At 56.2% G+C, this 17,417-nt stretch overlaps 1 protein-coding gene across 5 annotated transcripts; it reads left to right on the forward strand.

Moving 5' to 3' along the window:
* Positions 1-288: 288 nt before the first annotated feature.
* On the forward strand, positions 289-16,579 carry VEGFA (vascular endothelial growth factor A). Of its 5 annotated transcripts, none has more exons than XM_004044089.5 (8): positions 289-1,413; positions 4,440-4,491; positions 7,568-7,764; positions 8,560-8,636; positions 8,989-9,018; positions 10,831-10,902; positions 12,054-12,185; positions 14,634-16,579. In XM_004044089.5, the coding sequence occupies exons 1-8, from the start codon at positions 1,348-1,350 to the stop codon at positions 14,653-14,655; spliced, it is 648 nt and encodes a 215-aa protein (XP_004044137.1). In that variant the 5' UTR covers positions 289-1,347; the 3' UTR covers positions 14,656-16,579. The 5 variants fall into 5 exon arrangements, with proteins under 5 accessions (XP_004044137.1, XP_004044138.1, XP_004044136.1 ...); XM_004044090.5 differs by having other exon boundaries at positions 10,831-10,884; XM_055389727.2 differs by lacking the exon at positions 289-1,413 and adding an exon at positions 2,176-2,200.
* The last annotated feature ends 838 nt before the right edge of the window (positions 16,580-17,417 follow it).

The following is a 17,417-nucleotide window of genomic DNA, read 5'->3' on the forward strand; positions in this document are numbered from 1 at the left end:
CGTAACCTCACTTTCCTGCTCCCTCATCGCCAATGCCCCGCGGGCGCGTGTCTCTGGACAGAGTTTCCGTGGGCGGATGGGTAATTTTCAGGCTGTGAACCTTGGTGGGGGTCGAGCTTCCCCTTCATTGCGGCGGGCTGCGGGCCAGGCTTCACTGGGCGCCCGCAGAGCCCGGGCCCGAGCTGCGTGTGGAGGGGCTGAGGCTCGCCTGTCCCCGCCCCCCGGGGCGGGCCGGGGGCGGGGTCCCGGCGGGGCGGAGCCATGCGCCCCCCCCTTTTTTTTTTTAAAGTCGGCTGGTAGCGGGGAGGATCGCGGAGGCTTGGGGCAGCCGGGTAGCTCGGAGGTCGTGGCGCTGGGGGCTAGCACCAGCGCTCTGTCGGGAGGCGCAGCGGTTAGGTGGACCGGTCAGCGGACTCACCGGCCAGGGCGCTCGGTGCTGGAATTTGATATTCATTGATCCGGGTTTTATCCCTCTTCTTTTTTCTTAAACATTTTTTTAAAAAACTGTATTGTTTCCCGTTTTAATTTATTTTTGCTTGCCATTCCCCACTTGAATCGGGCCGACGGCTTGGGGAGATTGCTCTACTTCCCCAAATCACTGTGGATTTTGGAAACCAGCAGAAAGAGGAAAGAGGTAGCAAGAGCTCCAGAGAGAAGTCGAGGAAGAGAGAGACGGGGTCAGAGAGAGCGCGCGGGCGTGCGAGCAGCGAGAGGGACAGGGGCAAAGTGAGTGACCTGCTTTTGGGGGTGACCGCCGGAGCGCGGCGTGAGCCCTCCCCCTTGGGATCCCGCAGCTGACCAGTCGCGCTGACGGACAGACAGACAGACACCGCCCCCAGCCCCAGCGCCCACCTCCTCCCCGGCCGGCGGCGGACAGTGGACGCGGCGGCGAGCCGCGGGCAGGGGCCGGAGCCCGCGCCCGGAGGCGGGGTGGAGGGGGTCGGGGCTCGCGGCGTCGCACTGAAACTTTTCGTCCAACTTCTGGGCTGTTCTCGCTTCGGAGGAGCCGTGGTCCGCGCGGGGGAAGCGGAGCCGAGCGGAGCCGCGAGAAGTGCTAGCTCGGGCCGGGAGGAGCCGCAGCCGGAGGAGGGGGAGGAGGAAGAAGAGAAGGAAGAGGAGAGGGGGCCGCAGTGGCGACTCGGCGCTCGGAAGCCGGGCTCATGGACGGGTGAGGCGGCGGTGTGCGCAGACAGTGCTCCAGCCGCGCGCGCTCCCCAGGCCCTGGCCCGGGCCTCGGGCCGGGGAGGAAGAGCAGCTCGCCGAGGCGCCGAGGAGAGCGGGCCGCCCCACAGCCCGAGCCGGAGAGGGAGCGCGAGCCGCGCCGGCCCCGGTCGGGCCTCCGAAACCATGAACTTTCTGCTGTCTTGGGTGCATTGGAGCCTTGCCTTGCTGCTCTACCTCCACCATGCCAAGGTAAGCGGTCGTGCCCGGCTGGCGCCGCGGGCCGCTGCGAGCGCCTCTCCCTGCTGGGGACGTGCGTGCGAGCGCGCGCGTGGGGGCTCCGTGCCCCACGCGGGTCCATGGGCAGCAGGCGTGCGGCGTCCCCCTCTGTCGTCTTAGGTGCAGGGGGAGGGGGCGCGCGCTAGGTGGGAGGGTACCCGGAGAGAGGCTCACCGCCCACGCGGGCCCTGCCCACCCACCGGAGTCACCGCACGTACGATCTGGGCCGACCAGCCGAGGGCGGGAGCCGGAGGAGGAGGCCGAGGGGGCTGGGCTTGCGTTGCCGCTGCAGGCTGAAGTTTGCTCCCGGCCGCTGGTCCCGGACGAACTGGAAGTCTGAGCAGCGGGGGCGGGAGCCAGAGACCAGCGGGCAGGGGGTGCTCGGACCTTGGACCGCGGGAGGGCAGAGAGCGTGGAGGGGGCAGGGCGCAGGAGGGAGAGGGGGCTTGCTGTCACTGCCACTCGGTCTCTTCAGCCCTCGCCGCGAGTTTGGGAAAAGTTTTGGGGTGGATTGCTGCGGGGACCCCCCCTCCCTGCTGGGCCACCTGCGCCGCGCCAACCCCGCCCGTCCCCGCTCGCGTCCCGCTCGGTGCCCGCCCTCCCCCGCCCGGCCGGGTGCGCGCGGCGCGGAGCCGATTACATCAGCCCGGGCCTGGCCGGCCGCGTGTTCCCGGAGCCTCGGCTGCCCGAATGGGGAGCCCAGAGTGGCGAGCGGCACCCCTCCCCCCGCCAGCCCTCCCCGGGAAGGTGACCTCTCGAGGTAGCCCCAGCCCGGGGATCCAGAGAACCATCCCTACCCCTTCCTACTGTCTCCAGACCCTACCTCTGCCCAGTGCTAGGAGGAATTTCCTGACGCCCCTTCTCTTCACCCATTTCCTCTTTAGCGTGGAGAGAAGCCCCTGTCACCCCGTTTATTTTCATTTCTCTCTGCGGAGAAGATCCATCTAACCCTTTTCTGGCCCCAGAGTCCAGGAAAAGGATGATCACTGTCAGAAGTCGTGGCGCGGGAGCCCACCGGGCGCTTTGTCACATTCCACCGAAAGTCCCGACTTGGTGACAGTGTGCTTCCCTTCCCTCCCCAACAGTTCCGAGTGAGCTGTGCTTTAGCTCTCGTGGGGGTGGGTCAAGGGAGGATTTGAAGAGTCATTGCCCCACTTTACCCTTTTGGAGAAATGGCTTGAAATTTGCTGTGACACGGGCAGCATGGGAATAGTCCTTCCTGAACCCTGGAAAGGAGCTCCTGCCAGCCTTGCACACACTTTGTCCTGGTGAAAGGCAGCGCTGGAGCAGGTGTTTTTTTGGAACTCCAAACTTGCCCACCCAACTTGCTTCTGAAAGGGACTCTAAAGGGTCTCTTTCCGCTCCTCTCTGATGCCTTCCCTCAGCCAGAATTCCCTTGGAGAGGAGGCAAGAGGAAAGCCATGGACAGGGGTCGCTGCTAACACCGCAAGTTCCTCAGACCCTGGCACAAAGGCCTTGGCTACAGGCCTCCAAGTAGGGAGGAGGGGGAGGAGTGGCTGCCTGGCCACAGTGTGACCTTCAGAGGCCCCCAGAGAAGGACACCTGGCCCCTGCCTGCCTAGAACCGCCCCTCCTGTGCCCCCTGGCCTTGGAAGGGGTATGAAATTTCCGTCCCCTTTCCTCCTTGGGGCCCAGGAGGAGTGGAGGGTCCCGGGAGAATATTGTCAGGGGGAAGGCAGGGGGTGTCATGGGAATGGGTGAGGGGGCTGAGGTGCAGAATCCAGGGGGTCCCTGGAGGAGCCGCAGTGGTAAGCTGTCCAACTGGAAGCCTGGTAACTGTTGTTTTCTCTTGAGAGGGGCTTCCTGTGACCTTGGCTGTCTCTGGGAGCAGGGCTGGGGTACCTGAGTGGGGTGCATTTGGGGTGTGTAGGAAGGAGAGGGAAAGAAAGATGGACAGTGGGACTCTCCCCTAGCAGGGTCTGGTGTTCCGTAGGCTAGAGTGCCCCTCTGCTCTGTGAGTGCTGGGCGGGAGGGGAGTTGGTGAGAGCTGGAGACCCTCAGGAAGGGCTGGCAGACGCCTTTCCTTTTGGGTGCTGTCAGGTCCGCATGTCTTGGCGTGTTGACCTTCACAGCTTCTGGCGAGGGGAGGAATGATCTGGTGCGGGTGGGGAGGGTTAGAGGAGGCCTCAGGCCTAAGGTGGTGCAGGGGGCCCCCTAGGGGCTGGGCAGTGCCAAGGCATAAAAGCCTTCCCTGGTCCCTGGTGGCATTTGAAGGTGCCCAGGTGAGAGGGGCTTGGCACCTCCTCACCCTGGGAGGGAGAAGAAACCAGGGAACAGGTAGGAGTGGGAGACAGGTGAGGCTTTGGAAATCTATTGAGGCTCTGGAGAGATTTGTGTAGAGAGGAAAATGTGGTTCTCCCCCAGGGTCTCCTCCTGGGTTTTTACCCTCTAAGCAACCTGTGGGCATGCTGGGTTATTCCTAAGGACTAGAAGAGCTTGGATGGGGGAGGGTGGTTGGTGCCCTTCGGTCCTCGGCACCCCCCTCCGTCTCCAACACCAGCTCACCCTGGTATTTGTCATGTCAGCAGGAGAAGGTCACCATGTTGTTTTTCTCGCCCCTAGTCCTTCCTTCCTGCCCCAGTCCAAATTTGTCCTCCTATTTGACCTTAATACTTACCATAGCTTTGGACCAGGGAATCAGGGGGATAGTGAGAGCAGGGAGAGGGAAGTGTGGGGAAGGTACAGGGGACCTCGACAGTGAAGCATTCTGGGGTTTTCCTCCTGCATTTCGAGTTCCCCAGCCCCCAACATCTGGTTAGTCTTTAACTTCCTCGGGTTCATAACCATAGCAGTCCAGGAGTGGTGGGCATATTCTGTGCCCGTGGGGACCCCCGGTTGTGTCCTGTTCGACTCAGAAGACTTGGAGAAGCCAGAGGCTGTTGGTGGGAGGGAAGTGAGGAGGGAGGAGGGGCTGGGTGGCTGGGCCTGTGCACCCCAGCCCCTGCCCATGCCCATGCCTTGCTCTCTTTCTGTCCTCAGTGGTCCCAGGCTGCACCCATGGCAGAAGGAGGAGGGCAGAATCATCACGAAGGTGAGTCCCCCTGGCTGTTGGATGGGGTTCCCTGTCCTCTCAGGGGATGGGTGGATGGCCTAATTCCTTTTTCTTCAGAACTGTGGGGAGGAAGGGGAAGGGGCACAGGAATATAAGGATCAAGAAAGAAACAGCTGGGCACCATGAGGTTCACCCTCAGTTTCGTGAGGACTCTCCGCTGTTCAGGTCTCTGCTAGAAGTAGGACTTGTTGCCTTTTTCTTCTGCTCTTTCCAGTAAAATTTTATTCGGAGAAGGAGTCGTGTGCACAGAGCAGGAAGACAGTGTTCAGGGATCCTAGGTGTTGGGGGAAGTGTCCCTTGTCTCCCCTAGCTCCCAGGGGAGAGTGGACATTTAGTGTCATTTCCTATATAGACATGTCCCATTTGTGGGAACTGTGACCCTTCCTGTGTGAGCTGGAGGTACAGAGGGCTCAGCCTAATGGGATCTCCCCTCCCTTCCCTGGTTTGCATTCCTTTGGGGGTGGAGAAAACCCCACTTGACTATGTTCGGGTGCTGTGAACTTCCCTCCCAGGCCAGCAGAGGGCTGGCTGTAGCTCCCAGGCGCCCCGCCCCCCTGCCCAACCCCGAGTCCGCCTGCCTTTTGTTCCGTTGTGGTTTGGATCCTCCCATTTCTCTGGGGATACCCTGGCTCTCCCCACCACTGACTGTGGCCTGTGCTCTCCACCTCTGGGGAGGGAAGGCCCTGGGGTCTTCCTTCCCGCGAGTTTCCCTGACCTAAATCTGGCATGGCTGGGTAGTGGCCAGCAGTGGTGATGCCCAGCCTGTTCTGCCTCCTCCTTCCCCACCCCAGGAGCCCTTTCCTTGGCCTAGGACCTGGCTTCTCAGCCACTGACCGGTCCCCTGCTTCCAGTGCGCCACTTACCCCTTCCAGCTTCCCAGTGGTCTCTGGTCTGGGAGAGGCAGGACAAATGGTCTTTGTTTGCTGGAGAAAAGGTTGTCTGCGATAAATAAGGAAAACCACGAAAGCCTGGTTGTTGGAGTGTATGTGTGTGCTCCCCCAGGCAGTGGAGGCCAGCCGTCCTTGGAAGGGCGGCTGCCTGATGAAGGATGCGGGTGAGGTTCCCCTGCTCCACCTCCCATGGGACTTGGGGATTCATTCCAAGGGGAAGCTTTTTGGGGGAATTCCTACCCCAGGTCTTTTTACCCTCAGTTACCAACCCCTTGCCCAGGCCAGACCTTTGTGCTATCCCTTCCTGGGCCACAAGCCTGGCCCTCCTCTGTCCCAATTGTGATGAAGGGGCAGTTCAAAACTTCTTGATTAGTCATCTTCTCCCCTATCGACTTGGCTTTAAAAAATGACCTTTTCAGACTTCTGGTCTCGTTCACTCTTTTTGATGATGCTTTGCCGTAACCCTTTGTGGGTAGAGAAGGATTCTGTGCCCATTGGTGGTCTGGATAAAAGAAGTAGAGACCTCACAGGAGGCAGTGGACTGGCCTGTTTCCCCACTGTTCTTTCTGTTTTCACACCTGTGGCCTTCTCCCCACCTTCTTCCCAATCAACCTGTTGTGTACATAGCCCCCCTCATTGTCCTTTATTCTTCTGGAAAGCAGACCTTGGAGGGAGGAGTGAGGGGGAGGCTCAGCTGTGGTCTCTGGGGGATGGGAGTTGGGAGCTGGGGTGGAAGTCCGCGAGGCATACACTTAAGATGCTTTGGTGAAGTTCTAAACTTCATATTACCCAGGCTGAAAAAAGAGCACTTGTTCCTAGGGCTGGAAACGGAAGCCAAAACACCACCTTTTCAGCCTGTTTCAGCATCTTTAGAGATCAGCCCAACCCACTTACACAGTTGAGCAGAGTTGGAGGCCTAGAGAGGGGAGGGACTGGCCCAAGGTCATACCAACTCATGGCCAGAGCCTGGGCCTCCTCACTGGCCAGGTGTTACTTCTTCCCTCTGTGTAGGGAACCTATTTCAGGGACAGGATTGCTATGTGGTAGTGGTGGTGGGGTGCGATAGGCGTGGCAGGCTGGGCCACAATTTGGAGTAGTCATGCCAGAGTCCTGCATTTATTTATTCTCAAGGGCCCCGCCCCTGTGGCCCAGAATTACCCCTTCATGCTCCAGTGCACCCCAGGCTTCGCGGCCAGCCTGGGAAACTGTCTCTACCCTGGTCTCCCTTCAGATCAGCTTCTAGAAATGTTTCGTGGCTACAGTGGCAGCACTGTTTTTTCCATGATGCAAGCAGTTTGCCCTCTTGGGCGGGGTTATCAGTGGCTGGCAGGGCTGGCACAGCGTGTCCACCCACTGCCACCTGTGGGTTCCAGGAGGGCCCAGCCCCTGTGCTGATGCCCACCACCTTCTCAGCTCATGTCTGGGGAAGAGGACTGGCAGGGGGAAAGGTGCCTCCTCCTGAAAGGTGCCTCCTCTGTTTTTGCCTAATATAGGCTTGGGAACACTTTGATGTCAGCTAATTCTGACTCCTTTACTTACTAGCTGTGCGGCCTTGGGGCAACTTACTTAGCCTCTTTGAGCCTCCTGTTCCCCATCTGTAAAATGGAATCTCAATAGTGTCTAATAGTACCATGTGGAGAAACTTGTGTGAGATGATAGCTGTGGACTACTGTACACAGTACCCAGGATGTAGTAAGTGCTCAATAAACAGCTGTTGGTATGGTTGACGTTATGGTAGTGGTTGTGGGGAGGACGTAGGAAACTGGAGACTAGCTTGGCAAAGCTGGCTCTTCCTCCTTTTAGGGAAAGCTTAGAGCATCCCCATGGGGTATACCCATACTCAAACTGTCCTCTGGCATCGAGGTTGGCCCAGGATTCAGTTCAGCTGTCACAGTGAGGTGGCGGGATCAGATGTGGCAGGCCATGTCCCTTGGAACTTGAGTACATCGTGTGATCTCTGGAATGAAAACAGGCCTTCACCAGTGTTGATGGTGGAAAGCTTAGGGAAGTGCTTCAAACACAGTAGGAGGGACTGACGTTAGATTTTGGAAGGACTTGCCTGATTCGGAAGCTCCAAAGAGTGGCATTACAGAGCTGGGTGGAGAGAGGGGCTAGCCATCTTTTGTGTCGCCCACCGGGCTCATGTGTCGTCACCTCTCATGCAGTGGTGAAGTTCATGGATGTCTATCAGCGCAGCTACTGCCATCCAATCGAGACCCTGGTGGACATCTTCCAGGAGTACCCTGATGAGATCGAGTACATCTTCAAGCCATCCTGTGTGCCCCTGATGCGATGCGGGGGCTGCTGCAATGACGAGGGCCTGGAGTGTGTGCCCACTGAGGAGTCCAACATCACCATGCAGGTGGGCATCTTTGGGAAGTGGGGCAAGGGGGGGATAGGGAGGGTGGTAACACTTTGGGAACAGGTGGTCCAAGGTCGTTTCCTGGCTAGATTTGCCTTGACTGGCTCCTGCCCCTGAGTTGCACAGGGGAGGTATGGTGGGGTCTTGCCTTCTGTGGAGAAGATGCTTGCATTCCCAGCCCAGGTTCCCAGCAAGCCCCAACCATCTCCTTCTCCCTGATGGTTGCCCCTGGGCTCAGGAGGGGACAGATGGATGCCTGTGTCAGGAGCCCCTCTCTCCCTCTCTTGGAGAGAGTACTGAGTGCCCCCCCTTCTTGGGGGCTCTGTTTGGGAAGCTGGATGAGCCTGGTCCACGGAGAGTTTAAAAAGTCTTTTGGTGTTACCTGGTAATGGGGCACATCTCAGCCCAGATAGGGTGGGAGGGAGCTGTGAAACACAGGGAGGGGGTTGCTTTCGGGTATCTACTAGGAGTCAGGGTGAAGCCTAGAGAGGATGAAAGAAGGGGAGGGGATGGGGAGTGGTAAGAACCTAGGATTTGAATTCCCAGCCTGGCCAACCCTTGCAGCCATGTCTTGGCCTCAAGTGGAACAAGGGCTCCTTGAGGCCAGCAGGGTTGGGGGAGTTGGGGTGGGCCTGAGCCTCTTTCCTGCTAGAGCTCTTGGTCCTCCCTGCCTCCACCACCCATCCCTGCTCTGCAGAACCCCTGGGTGCTGAGTGGCAGGAGCCCCAGGGTTGTCCCATCTGGGTATGGCTGGCTGGGTCACTAACCTCTGTGATCTGCTTCCTTCCCTTCCAGATTATGCGGATCAAACCTCACCAAGGCCAGCACATAGGAGAGATGAGCTTCCTACAGCACAACAAATGTGAATGCAGGTGAGGATGTAGTCACAGATTCATTATCAGCAAGTGGCTGCAGGGTGCCTGATCTGTGCCAGGGTTAAGCATGCTGTACTTTTTAGCCCCCGTCCAGCTTCCAGCTATGTGACCTTTGGCATTTTACTTCAATGTGCCTCAGTTTCTACATCTGTAAAATGGGCACAATAGTAGTATACTTCATAGCATTGTTATAAGGATTAAACAAGTTATATATGAAAAGATTAAAACAGTGTTGCTCCATAATAAATGCTGTTTTTACTGTGATTATTATTGTTGTTATCCCTATCATTATCATCACCATCTTAACCCTTCCCTGTTTTGCTCTTTTCTCTCTCCCTACCCATTGCAGACCAAAGAAAGATAGAGCAAGACAAGAAAAGTAAGTGGCCCTGACTTTAGCACTTCTCCCTCTCCATGGCCGGTTGTCTTGGTTTGGGGCTCTTGGCTACCTCTGTTGGGGGCTCCCATAGCCTCCCTGGGTCAGGGACTTGGTCTTGTGGGGGACTTGTGGTGGCAGCAACAATGGGGTGGAGCCAACTCCAGGATGATGGCTCTAGGGCTAGTGAGAAAACATAGCCAGGAGCCTGGCACTTCCTTTGGAAGGGACAATGCCTTCTGGGTCTCCAGATCATTCCTGGCCAGGACTTGCTGTTTCGGTGTGTCAGGGGGCACCGTGGACACTGGCTCACTGGCTTGCTCTAGGGCACCCACAGTGGGGAGAGGGAGTGGGTGGCAGAGAGGCCAGCTTTTGTGTGTCAGAGGAAATGGCCTCTTTTGGTGGCTGCTGTGACGGTGCAGTTGGATGCGAGGGCGGCTGGAGAGTGGTTTCTCAGTGCATGCCCTCCTGGAGGCGGCAGGCGGCAGACACACAGCCCTCTTGGCCAGGGAGAAAAAGTTGAATGTTGGTCATTTTCAGAGGCTTCTGAGTGCTCCGTGTTAAGGGGCAGGTAGGATGGGGTGGGGGACAAGGTCTGGCGGCAGTAACCCTTCAAGACAGGGTGGGCGGCTGGCATCAGCAAGAGCTTGCAGGGAAAGAGAGACTGAGAGAGAGCACCTGTGCCCTGCCCTTTCCCCCACACCATCTTGTCTGCCTCCAGTGCTGTGCGGACATTGAAGACCCCCCCAGGCCTCAACCCCTTGCCTCTTCCCTCAGCCCCCAGCTTCCAGAGCGAGAGGATGCGGAAACCTTCCTTCCACCCTTTGGTGCTTTCTCCTAAGGGGCACAGACTTGCCCTTTCTGGTCCCTTCTCCCCCTCCTTTCTTCCCTGTGACAGACATTCTGAGGTGTGTTCTCTTGGGCCTGCAGGCATGGAGAGCTCTGGTTCTCTTGAAGGGGACAGGCTACAGCCTGCCCCCCTTCCTGTTTCCCCAAATGACTGCTCTGCCATGGGGAGAGTAGGGGGCTCGCCTGGGCTCGGAAGAGTGTCTGGTGAGATGGTGTAGCAGGCTTTGACAGGCTGGGGAGAGAACTCCCTGCCAAGTACCGCCCAAGCCCCTCCTCCCCAGCCCTCCTTAACTCCCACCCCATCCTGCTGCCTGCCCGGGGCTCCAGGACACCCAGCCCTGCCTCCCAGTCCAGGTTGTGCTGAGCAGGCTGGTGTTGCTCTTGGTTCTGTGCCAGCTCCCAAGGTAGCCGCTTCCCCCACACCTGGATTCCCAGAGGTTCTGTCGCAGTTGCAAATGAAGGCACAAGGTGCCTGATACACAGCCCTCCCTCCCACTCCTGCTCCCCATCCAGGCATCTCTGACCTTCTCCCCAAAGTCCGGCCTACCTTTTGTCACCCCCGGACCTTCAGGGTCAGACTTGGACAGGGCTGCTGGGCAAAGAGCCTTCCCTCAGGCTTTGCCCCCTGCCGGGGACTGGGAGCCACTGTGAGTGTGGAGACCTTTGGGTCCTGTGCCCTCCACCCAGTCTCGGCTTCCCACCAAAGCCTTGTCAGGGGCTGGGTTTGCCATCCCATGGTGGGCAGCGTGAGGAGAAGAAAGAGCCATCGAGTGCTTGCTGCCCAGACACGCCTGTGTGCGCCCGCGCATGCCTCCCCAGAGACCACCTGCCTCCTGACACTTCCTCCAGGAAGCGGCCCTGTGTGGCTTTGCTTTGGTCATTCCCCCATCCCTGCCCACCTTACCACTTCTTTTACTCCCCCCACCGCCCCCGCTCTCTCTCTGTCTCTGTTTTTTTATTTTCCAGAAAATCAGTTCGAGGAAAGGGAAAGGGGCAAAAACGAAAGCGCAAGAAATCCCGGTATAAGTCCTGGAGCGTGTACGTTGGTGCCCGCTGCTGTCTAATGCCCTGGAGCCTCCCTGGCCCCCAGTACAACCTCCGCCTGCCATTCCCTGTAACCCTGCCTCCCTCCCCTGGTCCCTCCCTGGCTCTCATCCCCCTGGCCCGTGTCTCTCTCTCATTCTCACTCCACTAATTGGCACCAATGGGTAGATTTGGTGGTGGCATTGCTGGTCCAGGGTTGGGGTGAATGGGGGTGCCGACTTGGCCTGGAGGATTAAGGGAGGGGACTCTGGCTTGGCTGGGCACCGATTTTCTCTCACCCACTGGGCACTGGTGGCGGGCCCATGTTGGCACAGGTGCCTGCTCACCCAACTGGTTTCCATTGCTCTAGGCTTCTGCACTCGTCTGGAAGCTGAGGGTGGTGGGGAGGGCAGACATGGCCCAAGAAGGGCTGTGAATGACTGGAGGCAGCTTGTTGAATGACTCCTTGGCTAAAGGAGGAGCTTGGGTGGGATCAGACACCATGTGGCGGCCTCCCTTCATCTGGTGGAAGTGCCCTGGCTCCTCACGGAGCTGGGGCCTCTGGAGGGGAGCCCCCTATTCCAGCCCAACCCATGGCACCCACAGAGGCCTCCTTGCAGGGCAGCCTCTTTCTCTGGGTTGGAGGCTGTGGTGGGCCCTGCCCTGGGCCCTCTGGCCACCAGCGGCCTGGCCTGGGGACACCGCCTCTGGGCTTAGCCTCCCATCACACCCTACTTTAGCCCACCTTGGTGGAAGGGCCTGGACATGAGCCTTGCACGGGGAGAAGGTGGCCCCTGATTGCCATCCCCAGCAGGTGAAGAGTCAAGGCGTGCTCCTGATGGGGGCAACAGCAGTTGGGTCCCTGTGGCCTGAGATTCACCCTTGTCTCCCAGAGACACAGCATTGCCCCTTATGGCAGCCTCTGCCTGCACTCTCTGCCCGTCTGTGCCCGCCTCTTCCTGCGGCAGGTGTCCTAGCCAGTGCTGCCTCTTTCCGCCGCTCTCTCTGTCTTTTGCTGTAGCGCTCGGATCCTTCCAGGGCCTGGGGGCTGACCAGCTGGGTGGGGGTGCAGCTGCGGACATGTTAGGGGGTGTTGCATGGTGATTTTTTTTCTCTCTCTCTGCTGATGCTCTAGCTTAGATGTCTTTCCTTTTGCCTTTTTGCAGTCCCTGTGGGCCTTGCTCAGAGCGGAGAAAGCATTTGTTTGTACAAGATCCGCAGACGTGTAAATGTTCCTGCAAAAACACAGACTCGCGTTGCAAGGCGAGGCAGCTTGAGTTAAACGAACGTACTTGCAGGTTGGTTCCCAGAGGGCAAGCAAGTCAGAGAGGGGCATCACACAGAGATGGGGAGAGAGAGAGAGAAAGAGAGTGAGCGAGGGAGCGAGCGGGAGAGCGCCTGAGAGGGGCCAGCTGCTTGCTCAGTTTCTAGCTGCCTGCCTGGTGACTGCTGCCTTCTCTGCTTTTCAGGCCCCTGTGGTGGGCTACAGGCACTGGTCCAGCCTGGCGGGGCCTGTTCCGAGGTTGCCCTGGTTGCCTGAGTGGTAGGCTGGTGTGGCTTAGTGTAGTGGTGTGGACGCAAGCTGTGTGTTGTGTCCTGTGGTCCTTCTGCTCATAGTGGCTGTTGGTCCTGATGTTATTACTACCTCTGGTAGTAATGCTGAGAAGCTGAAAGCCGATTCCAGGTGTGGACAATGTCAACAAAGCACAGATGCTCTCACTGGGGCCTTGCCTCGCCCTTTGAAGTCTGCATGGCTGGGCTTCTCACTCACTCAGTGTTTCTTGATGGGGGAAGGAATTGAGTCTCCCACTTCAGACTGGGCCTCCCTGAGGAAAGGGTTGTGTCTCCCCACTCAGACTGAGGCTCCCTGAGGGTAGGGCTGTGTCTCTCCCCTCTGACCGGGGCTCCCTGATAGGGCTGTCTCCCTGCTCAGACTGAGGCTCCCTCAGGCCAGGGCTATGTCTCCCTCCTCAGACTGGGGCTCTGAGGGCAAGGGGTCTGGCTGTTCGTTTAGGATGGGCAGTTTTGCCTACACACTGAAGGAGCTGTAGCATCCAAGAATACTAGATACCTTTAATCCTCCACCAGTCATGGTGACAACCCCAAGCAGCCTACACATTTTCAAGTGCCCCCAGGATGCGTGGAGGGAGGGGTCTGTGCCCATTCTCCTGACATTAGACTGTGAGCTCCGTAAGCCCGGGCCTGGTTTACGTACCTTTGTGAGCCCCGGGCATCTGTACCTCTTTCCTTTGCCCATATTGGGGACCAAGGAAGTGTCAAGTGCATGAGTGAATGCGTGACTCAGTTCAGAGGGTGAGGTCAGGAGCACAGGGTCGGGACAGGTGGCTGGCATCTTTTAATGCCTTAGCTTATGTTCTTTATACCAACTTGGCCTGTGCTCAGAGTGAGGGAGGCCCTGGGGGTCAGGGTAAGCGTCAGTCAGGGAGGCAAGACTTTGTGGGGATTTCCTAGACAGGGCCAAGGCACCCCCAGCTCACCCCGAGGCTGCGTTAGGGAAGTCCTTGGAGTGTCTCCCCTCCCCCAGCAATGTTCTTGTGGCTTGTGTGTGCTCAGGGGATGCTGGGAACCAGGCCTGGGTAGTTGGTGTGGGGTGCTATCTGTCTTGGCCCTATGTGAAACCAAGAGGGCGTATATTAGTGCTGGGGTGGGGGCTCTGCCTAACTTCAGGGCTGGATGAGGGGAGTCTCAGTTCCCCAGGGGTCCTTGGGAAAGATAAGGGACTTGACATTTTAGGGTTTTTAGGTGATTATTCTGCTGATGGGGGTTTGTGTGAAGTGACCTGGGAGCTAACTGAAGTTACTCTAACCTCCCAATACCTTTACCCAACCCCCAAGCTGGCTGTATCTGGGAATATCAGTTTCCGAAATTGGAGGCTTAGAACTCCGTTTCGGGGCTCCCCAGAAGGGTAGGGCCTGTTCTGCCTCCTTACAATCACCCAGGGGCAGGGGCATGCTGAGAAAGTTCTTGGAGGCCCCCTTTGCTTCAGCTGGAGTAGTGAAGCCGCCGAATTGTCTCTCCCCATCCTAAGTGAAGCAGCATATTTGAAAGGAAAGACAACCTGTTACCTGGGCCTACAACCTCCAGGCAGCTCAAGAGAGATGAGGCCTACAGCCACACTGGGAGGGGACATGGGGAATGGAGATGTTCCCTCACCTTCCTGGGGCCTCCTGCTCTACGCTACCCCCTCGGGAGCCTCCTGTCCCCAGGGCAGGCCCTTGCCGTTGTTGGTCACCCGGCCAAGCCTCTCTGCCTCAGGCGTTCTCCCAGATGATCTGCCCACTCTCTTCCCCACACCAGCCCCTAGAGACTGAACCGAAAAACCTCCTCAGCAGGGAGCCTCTTTTGATTAACTTCATCCAGCTCTGGTCACCCATCAGCTCTTAAAATGTCAAGTGGGGACTGTTCTTTGGTATCCGTTCATTTGTTGCTTTGTAAAGTGTTCCCATGTCCTTGTCTTGTCTCAAGTAGATTGCAAGCTCAGGAGGGTAGACTGGGAGCCCCTGAGTGGAGCTGCTGCTCAGACCGGGGCTCCCTGAGGGCAGGGCTGGGGCTGTTCTCATACTGGGGCTTTCTGCCCCAGGACCACACCTTCCTGTCCTCTCTGCTCTTACGGTGCCGGAGGCTGCAGTGACCCAGGGGCCCCCAGGAATGGGGAGGCCGCCTGCCTCATCGCCAGGCCTCCTCACTTGGCCCTAACCCCAGCCTTTGTTTTCCATTTCCCTCAGATGTGACAAGCCGAGGCGGTGAGCCGGGCAGGAGGAAGGAGCCTCCCTCAGGGTTTCGGGAACCAGATCTCTCACCAGGAAAGACTGATACAGAACGATCGATATAGAAACCACGCTGCCGCCACCACACCATCACCATCGACAGAACAGTCCTTAATCCAGAAACCTGAAATGAAGGAAGAGGAGACTCTGCGCAGAGCACTTTGGGTCCGGAGGGCGAGACTCCGGCAGAAGCATTCCCGGGCGGGTGACCCAGCACGGTCCCTCTTGGAATTGGATTTGCCATTTTATTTTTCTTGCTGCTAAATCACCGAGCCCGGAAGATTAGAGAGTTTTATTTCTGGGATTCCTGTAGACACACCCACCCACATACATACATTTATATATATATATATATTATATATATATAAAAATAAATATCTATATTTTATATATATAAAATATATATATTCTTTTTTTAAATTAACAGTGCTAATGTTATTGGTGTCTTCACTGGATGTATTTGACTGCTGTGGACTTGAGTTGGGAGGGGAATGTTCCCACTCAGATCCTGACAGGGAAGAGGAGGAGATGAGAGACTCTGGCATGATCTTTTTTTTGTCCCACTTGGTGGGGCCAGGGTCCTCTCCCCTGCCCAGGAATGTGCAAGGCCAGGGCATGGGGGCAAATATGACCCAGTTGTGGGAACACCGACAAACCCAGCCCTGGCGCTGAGCCTCTACCCCAGGTCAGACGGACAGAAAGACAGATGACAGGTACAGGGATGAGGACACTGGCTCTGACTAGGAGTTTGGGGAGCTTCAGGACATTGCTGTGCTTTGGGGATTCCCTCCACATGCTGCATGCGCATCTCGCCCCCAGGGGCGCTGCCTGGAAGATTCAGGAGCCTGGGCGGCCTTTGCTTACTCTCACCTGCTTCTGAGTTGCCCAGGAGGCCACTGGCAGATGTCCCGGCGAAGAGAAGAGACACATTGTTGGAAGAAGCAGCCCATGACAGCTCCCCTTCCTGGGACTCACCCTCATCCTCTTCCTGCTCCCCTTCCTGGGGTGCAGCCTAAAAGGACCTATGTCCTCACACCATTGAAACCACTAGTTCTGTCCCCCCAGGAGACCTGGTTGTGTGTGTGTGAGTGGTTGACCTTCCTCCATCCCCTGGTCCTTCCCTTCCCTTCCCGAGGCACAGAGAGACAGGGCAGGATCCATGTGCCCATTGTGGAGGCAGAGAAAAGAGAAAGTGTTTTATATACGGTACTTATTTAATATCCCTTTTTAATTAGAAATTAAAACAGTTAATTTAATTAAAGAGTAGGGTTTTTTTTCAGTATTCTTGGTTAATATTTAATTTCAACTATTTATGAGATGTATCTTTTGCTCTCTCTTGCTCTCTTATTTGTACCGGTTTTTGTATATAAAATTCATGTTTCCAATCTCTCTCTCCCTGATCGGTGACAGTCACTAGCTTATCTTGAACAGATATTTAATTTTGCTAACACTCAGCTCTGCCCTCCCTGATCCCCTGGCTCCCCAGCACACATTCCTTTGAAATAAGGTTTCAATATACATCTACATACTATATATATATTTGGCAACTTGTATTTGTGTGTGTATATATATATATATATGTTTATGTATATATGTGATTCTGATAAAATAGACATTGCTATTCTGTTTTTTATATGTAAAAACAAAACAAGAAAAAATAGAGAATTCTACATACTAAATCTCTCTCCTTTTTTAATTTTAATATTTGTTATCATTTATTTATTGGTGCTACTGTTTATCCGTAATAATTGTGGGGAAAAGATATTAACATCACGTCTTTGTCTCTAGTGCAGTTTTTCGAGATATTCCGTAGTACATATTTATTTTTAAACAACGACAAAGAAATACAGATATATCTTAAAAAAAAAGCATTTTGTATTAAAGAATTTAATTCTGATCTCAAAGCTCCTCTTGGTTTCTCCTTCTCCATTGAATCCTTGCTCTAGACTTCCTCCCGCCCCCTTTCCCTCTTCCTTTGGGGAACATGGCATTTGTTTGGGTCTGGGAAAGGTATGTCTGATGTGTGGGATATGGGGTGACCCACTTGTTGTGCTGGGGGCAAAGTCCTTCCATTTTGGCTGAGCTGGTCCTGGGGGAACCCATCCATCCTGTCTTGATATAGAAGGTGGGAAGCTCTGGGAATGGGTGGAGGGGGAGAAACAGCTTAGGAGCCAAGGGCCCTTGCAATTGGTAGTGCTGCCTTCAGGAATTAGATGATCTAGGCCCCTGTCCCTTAGCCAGGGAAAGAACTGGCCATGTCTCCAAGCTTGCTGCCCAGGAGACAGGAGAGAGCTGTTTTTGTCTGTGGGGGTCTTGTTGGCTGCAACAGGCTGGGAGTGGGAGGGGGATGCTGCTGGAGGGCTGTGACCCCAGGGTGTAACTTAATTTTACATAGTTACACCCTGGAGTTCCTTGAGCCTCTGGAAGATGGACCCATAGGTCCGGTCGCCACTGATGGGACTCCTTGCCCCAGCTTGCCATAAGCTCTTCTCTCACGTCCTGCTCCTGGGTAAGGTGGCACCTATCCAGGTCTTTGACACTGAAGAGCAGTGCTTCCAAATTCACTTCCTCTAGCCTCTCATTTATTCTTGCAAACCATAAATATGGCTTGAATAAATATTGAGCCAGTCATTGTGCTGCTATGAATAAGACACAATTCTACCCCTCAAGGATCTGGTGAGGGTGAGCGGGTGGGGAGACACAAAACTATAAATCCATGAGCAGAAAAATACATAAAATGTG

This window comes from Gorilla gorilla, chromosome 5 (genome assembly GCF_029281585.2).
Source record: "Gorilla gorilla gorilla isolate KB3781 chromosome 5, NHGRI_mGorGor1-v2.1_pri, whole genome shotgun sequence".
NCBI classification, from domain to species: domain Eukaryota; kingdom Metazoa; phylum Chordata; class Mammalia; order Primates; family Hominidae; genus Gorilla; species Gorilla gorilla.

Bases quoted from the DNA above. Each gene is read 5' to 3' on its own strand.
- VEGFA (XM_004044089.5), top strand. From the start codon at position 1,348: ATGAACTTTCTGCTGTCTTGGGTGCATTGGAGCCTTGCCTTGCTGCTC. The intron at 8,637-8,988 runs GTGAGGATGTAG...TACCCATTGCAG, and splicing joins CACAACAAATGTGAATGCAG to ACCAAAGAAAGATAGAGCAA. The intron at 9,019-10,830 runs GTAAGTGGCCCT...TTTATTTTCCAG, and splicing joins GATAGAGCAAGACAAGAAAA to AAAATCAGTTCGAGGAAAGG.